This window comes from Microchirus variegatus (assembly GCF_963457635.1).
Source record: "Microchirus variegatus genome assembly, chromosome: 3".
Lineage (NCBI taxonomy): Eukaryota > Metazoa > Chordata > Actinopteri > Pleuronectiformes > Soleidae > Microchirus > Microchirus variegatus.
This window is the reverse complement of record NC_139804.1, coordinates 29,914,335-29,921,191: the sequence shown is the minus strand read 5'-3', so window position 1 is coordinate 29,921,191 and position 6,857 is coordinate 29,914,335. Positions and strand designations below refer to the sequence as shown.

Sequence of the window (6,857 nt, the reverse complement as noted above, 5' to 3'; positions counted from 1 at the left end):
CATATATCTATATATCTATAGATATATAAAATACTATTCTGATGCAACAGCTGACAACTATCTGCAAACCCAGAACCCAATCATTTCGTGAAAATGAATAAACTTCTTCAGAACTTGAATTCCTTGGATAATTGAAGTATGAAATAAAACGAGAACAAGTTTACCAATCAAAACAATATAACTTTTGGAAAGAAAAAAAATCCCTGTTCATATAAAACTTTACTTTTCAATTAACTGGTTGAAATCATATCAATATTTTTAGTTTCATTTTTTAATGTACCTACTAAATTTTCACCTTTATTCCCCAAACCAGATCCTCCGATTGATAATCTCCGAGAACAGATATTATGTAACCTGGGCCTAGAATTCTTCAAGTATGTACCAATGGACCCAGCATGTATGCTGGAGATCAGCACTTGGGCTTTGGAGGCTCAAGCTCCTCAAGAGCCCAAAGATCTGCCAAATGCTTTTCTTCAACGTCTTTGGCTGCTTCGCCCAGATGCCAGAAGTACTTGCTGCAAAGCTCCAAGTGATGCTCCAGATGACACCAACAATTCACCTGAGATACCGAATGGCTTGACTCGAGAAAGCCAGTCCATCTTAAATCCCCTTGATCTAGTCTCCGCTGTCTTTATGTCAGCCAACAACTTCCTTCAGCAGGAGATGACATGGCGCATGGTGCAGTGTCAGTTTGCTGTGCCCCTAGTCCTGCCAAGTATAACTCCTGAAGAACCAAGTCACTTTCTTCTCTGGCCCATGAGAAGTGTTGTGAGCCAGTGGACAAGTCACTCACCCGAACACAATGAGAAGGTTCAAGAAGGCAATCTGGCAAGTACGCGCATGCCGATGGTTTCTTGCGTGAAACTTGGTCACTGTGGCGTCTCCAAGTCACAGGTGCTCAACCGCATTATAACTGGACTCAAATCTTGCAATGAAACATTTGTACACAGGGGAATGGATGGAGGGCAGCTTCCCCAAAAGCTATCCGGTGGCCTGGTAGAGATTGGATGGTATGTCCCCAGTGAAGACACTTCAAGTGATTTTCTCCCTGTCCCTATGGTCATCGCTAACCTACGCGGTGATGCTAGCATGCATGAGAATTGCTTCAGCCTTCTATGTCAAGCTTCTTCAGTTGTGATTGTTATCTGCGATACTCTCAGGGAAAAAGACAAACAACTTCTTGCTTCGCACAAATATATGGCAAGCAAGCTCATAGTGGTTGACATGGACGCTGGGAAAAATGAGAACAGTGTTGTGGGGTTTGCCTGTCTAAACTTTGAAAAAGACCTGGGAGTACCTGAAGGGTCAGTGCTGCAAGGGAAAGATTTGAGTGAGGAGGAACTTGCTCATAAGTTGTGCGAGATACTGAAAGAGCTGTATCCAGACAAACTGAAACGTGTTACACTAGAGGAAGCAGCAAACATAGCAGTGGAGTTTGGCTTTAATTTGGATGAAGGGACACTCTGTAAAAAGGCAATGGCCACAATGGAGAAAGTATTAAAAGGTTTGGATGACGGACCTGAGCAGTTCAAGGAGAAGCAGCTTCCTCTGCAGGGGGCTTTGTGGAACAAAGTGACAGAAATAGAAAAGAAGGAGAGTAAACTGGGAAAAGAAGAAAAACAGCTTCACCTCCAACTGCGAAAAGAAAAGAAAGCTATTTTGGCTGAGTTGAAGAGCTACAAAATGACCCCAGCGATGAAGATTTTTACCAATGCGCTTTTCACAACGGATAAAGTAGAGAGGACCTATTTCCTGAACTGGATGAAACTGAGGCTGACGCTGAAGCAAACTGAAACAGGAAACAATACACATGATCTATTCAGACAGCCGCAGACAGAAAGTGAATATGGTATGTCTGAACATTCAGATCAGCTCTTACATGATCAGAAAGTCATTGATGACTTCTATGACAGCGATAGCTTCTGTACAGAGTCAATGTTTGAAGGCGAGAATTCAGATGAACAACCTGTAAATGCTGGACTGACTGATTCTGATCGACAGGGGGACAATGGGCAAGAGATGGAGGATATTGTTGCCGAGTGTGCTCATGAAAGTATCGAACCACAGTCGCTACAAAATCTTGAGTCCACAGTTGATTTAGTTCCAGAGCAGGAGTTGCATATGTTATCCAATGGTGCAATTCAAGGCGAAGGCATAACTGAAAACTGTTTTGAAGAACAAAACCAAGACAGTGATTTGGAGTCTGATGTACCCTTGAGCCGCCAAGAGACACAGAAATGTAAAGACGAGCTAACACTAGCAGCAGCAGCAGCAGCAGATCCAGTAATGATGGATGAGGTTGAACCTGATCATGTTGAACATAGAGAGGACCAGGTTGAACATAGAGAGGACCAAGTTGAACCTGATCCACCTTCACTGGGGCTTGAGCACTTTTTGCGTGAGATGGGCCTAGTTTTTGACCTTACTTACATCAGCCCTGGCATTGGGAGCCAGAGTGTGTTGCGTCTACCCAGTTTAGCTGCAGACCTGCTCCTTTACGGGGTTCCACTTGAACTAATGGATGGAGATGCCTCAAACATTCCCATTCGCTGGCTGGGCTGTGTCTTTGGAGAGCTCAAACGCCGCCTCCCACAGCAACCCAAAATCAGAGTGGTTACAAATCTTGGAGTACATCATGCAAATAATGCCGAGGTTCTCTTGGCATTATTTGGAGTACAATTCCCCAATGGAGACAAAAGAACAACTAGAGGGGTGTACATGGTTTTCCTCTGTCTCCCACAATCCTTGAGAAAGCCCATGAGGTGTGATTATCTACTGTTAATCAATGTAGACGGTCTCTGCTCACCTTCACAGGACAACAAAATGAATACCAGGATCCATGACAATGAGATGGTCACTGTTGCGACAGCATTGAGCAATGTTATAATGCATAATATTGCTTCACATACAAGTTCTGAGTTCGAAACAGACTTCACGGTCATTGTCAGTGCGCTCCTACGCATAAAAGAATCTGGCCCCGTGCCCAGCTGCCAAATCCTGGTTCAGGATGACGACATAAACAGTTTGTTACTAGCCGCGCAGTTAAAGCGTGTTTGTGAGATGCTTCAAGATGCAACTGAGGACAAAGGAACTCACAAACCAGATGAGCACAAAACAAAGAACACAAGCAGCATCGCCTCTATCAAAGGGCCTTGGTCCAGTGCATCCCCACCTGATCCAGTTGATAGCCAGTATGGTCAGGCTGTTTTGAAGTTGAAAAGAAACGTGTTTGAGTCATTGGAAAAATGGGCAGCTAAATATGAAGCCACAAGTCTGCCACAATTTATGATTCGTTTGAGTGCAGTTTGGGATGCACTTAAAAAAGAATCGTTTGCCACTGGCTTGCAAAATACTAACACAGCATTAGCATTTTCTTTGTTTTGCATAGAGTTTTCTCAGTGGGAGGCTAGTTTTCTGGAGCACACAGAAAGGTGGCTTTTGGGTGCAGAAAGAAAAATCTTTGCCACAAAGGAAAGAGCTTTAAAGGCTGAAATCCAGAATGGCCTTCTGAGTGTGTTAAAGGATGAAGTCAAAGAGGACATCAAAACGGAATTAAGCAAACTCAAGTCAGACGTAGATACCAATATGATCGCGAATGACATCCTCAGAGAGAGATTTGAAACATTACAGCCAATTTGTATGTGGTATATTGACGACCTCCAAGAGCGAGTAACTCAAGAATCAATACAAAGGTTGGCAACAGCCAGTGAGAGTCATTGTTCTTACGTACAGCTGAACAAATTTGAGACCTTACTGGAAAAAGAAGAAGAGTCCACGCTGTGCAAACTCCTAGAGAACAGCAAGTCAACCAAAGTTCTCCTACAGGATGAACAACTGGAGGAGGAGTTTGAGACTGTATGGAATACCACACTGTCCAGCTTTGAATTCAGGCCTACAGAGAACGAGAATATAACTGCAAGAGTGACAAATATCCTGAGGCAGAATCTGATCAGCCGTGGTCTTCACAAACACATCAAGAAGACTGAAGACATTAGCCAAAACTTGATATCTGGCTTCCAAGTTTATGATGACCACTTTGGATACCGCATCAGATCGAAAAAGGACAACAACAAACTCCAGAAGTCAGAGGCTGAACAGGTAGCGTGCCGTTTGATAGAAGAATACAAACAGTTTGTCGCAGATAAATCAAGCTTAGTGGCAAATTTCTCTGACAGCTACATTACTGAAATTTTAGAGAATGTTGAAAAAACTTTGAGGGAAAAGTCTATGGAAATCAGAACAGCTTACGAAGTGGACCTTAAAGTGTATCTGTGTAGCTGGGCGTGCCAGGACTTCCAAAAAGTACACGACCGCTTTGCCAAAGACAGAGAGCTTTTGACATACATGACTAAGAGCAAGGGGACATATCTGGCAAAGTTCATTTACCAGTTCAGGAAGCGAGACCAACGTCACAGGGTCGCACAAGCATTCACCTCCATAGTCCTCAAACCTGCTGTTTTGGACTACGTCTATGGGCCACTGGGGCCACATATTGTACAAGAAATCAAATCTAAACAACCGCAGTATCAGTCCTCGCGCGCCTTCAACCAAAGCTTGCTGGAAGAGCTGATAAAGGAAGACAGTTTTGAAGGATTTCAGGAATACTTGCATTGCTATGACACCTACAGGCAGAAGAAGGTCCAGGACACGCTGGTGGCTTACCTCTCTGAATCAACCGACATCAATACTTGGAGGCAAAACCGACTTGGAGAAATTGTAGGAAAGATTGCAGCAGCAATGAGCCAAACAGCAGAGGACACAAATGGAGTGCCACGCGATACAAAGCCACTGCTGGAAAGAGTGTGCCTCATTTTAGAGAGCGATGCAGATTTGGATGTCTCCAGGTCCTCTCTGGATGGACCGCTCTTCAGTATCATCACAGAATGGGATCATTTTGTCAAACATTTGATGGAGTTACTGGCTGCGTTGCGATTGGACCTCGCCCAGGAGTTCTCCCAAAATGTGGACGTCACTCAACTTCTCGGTTGCCTTCCGAGTGACCCCAAACAGAACCTCTTCAACAGAGTGAGAGGCTGCGATAAGCGATGTCCACTCTGCAGAGCCCCGTGTGAGGAGGAGCAAACAGGACATCGGGTTCACAGAGCTGTGTTCCACAGGCCAAAATGGATGCTGCCTTTTGTGTCCGTTATCAGTGGCCCCGAAAGTGAAAGTGAGTGTGACTCAGTCCAGAACCAGGACTCACAGAGTACATATGTGCCATGCAGGAACTTCCTGTCCCTCAACACAGACTGGGCCATCGACACTGAGGACCAAAACATGCAGATGACCAGTGCTTACTGGAGGTACTGTGGGGTTTAATAAGTTCAAAACGTATATATATTATCAACAATATAACATGGTATATATTTTCTGTATAGCCCATATGAAAAAAGCTAAACAACCTTTCATTTGCAGGTATGTGTTGGTGAGGTTCAGAGAGAAGTTTCTTAGGGAATATGGGGAGATGGCAGCCAATATTCCTCTGGAGTGGAATACGGTCACGGCGGAGGAGGCTTTAATCAGTCTGAAGGATGCATACCTATGAACACATTTTGATAATAAAGATCAGGTATGACCGTGTATCTGTGTATATGTAGACTTACAGTTACCACTGAGCAAAACATATTTGACAGAAAAATATTCCTGGGAACCATATTTTAAAACATTGATGATGGAAACTGACTTTTTCTATTTTTTTATTTCTTTTAGTTTTTAGTCTTTTATAATATTTTTTTAAATACAGTATATTAAAAATATTGTGTGTACTCAGTATATCCACAGTACATCCATTGGCCTTGTTTTATATGAAGACATAAACATTGTGATGCTACATTTTCACTTGGAGGACGTGCCGGTGAAACAGCGAAACATAATACACCAATAGGAAGGGAAAGTATTAAAGTGACAGCGACAACAACACTACAACTGTGATAATAATTGTATTCTTATTTGCTCTTTTTAAATACTCATTGTCTGCTATACTTAGCATTTGATATTCCTGAAGTGTGCACAGAAGTGAAGTGAATGAGATAAAGGCAAAGGCAAATGAGGTGAGAGCCACAAGAGGGCAATGTAGGATGGGAAATCTCAGACACCATTAGTTTGAATCAGTCTTGTTATTTCTTACTTTAATCCATTCATCGATTCATTCATTCATTTGTGAATCTGATTATCTATTCCAACTGCAGATGTTTTTTTTATTTTTGATGCATCATCATCATAATTTAAAAAAAAATATATATATATGAAGTTAGCAATCACAGGTAAACCTGTAAACTAATAGCATGGTTCAGATTGCATCACTGCATGGACCTAGCAGTAGCGACATCACAATGACGAACACTCCAATTCTTCAAGGATTTCTCCACTGAATCAACTCTGAATGAAAATAAAGCAGGATTAAAATGATGGTGGTTTGGTGTTTGTTTACACAAGCAAAGCAATTAAACCACGAGCTACAAATTTACAGCTTGACATTAGGTTTATTTGACCACACTTCAGTGAAGACCACTGACTGTATGTTGACTTAAAAAAAAAGGCCAAATACAAATGTGGACTCTGGTTTTGTCTAATCTGACAGTGATGGCACGTTGAGCTGCATTTATCTTGTAGTCACTGACTTTTGGGATGCTGTCCAGGAAATAATGTGGCCTTTGTTTAACCTTTTGTTGGAAATGTGATCTCGACACAGAGATATGGCATTAATCCCACTTTTGTTGGCACTTGTATTCTCGATAAATCTGGTGGAGCTTATTTGACAGCCAAAGCCATGGCAACCCAGAACAAACACTTAACAACAATATCTATTCAACAATGTTTCTAAAACAAAAGGCAAGGCAAAAATTAATTACTGCCGT

General features: G+C 42.4%; 1 protein-coding gene across 1 annotated transcript; it reads left to right on the top strand.

Annotated features, from left to right (window-relative positions):
* Nucleotides 1-384: 384 nt before the first annotated feature.
* gvin1l2 (GTPase, very large interferon inducible 1-like 2) lies at nt 385-5,545 on the top strand (the record flags this gene model as incomplete). Its single annotated transcript, XM_083886954.1, has 3 exons — nt 385-2,721; nt 3,733-5,303; nt 5,416-5,545. 3 exons carry the CDS (start codon nt 385-387, stop codon nt 5,543-5,545), a joined length of 4,038 nt encoding a protein of 1,345 aa, XP_083743080.1.
* Nucleotides 5,546-6,857: the final 1,312 nt, after the last annotated feature.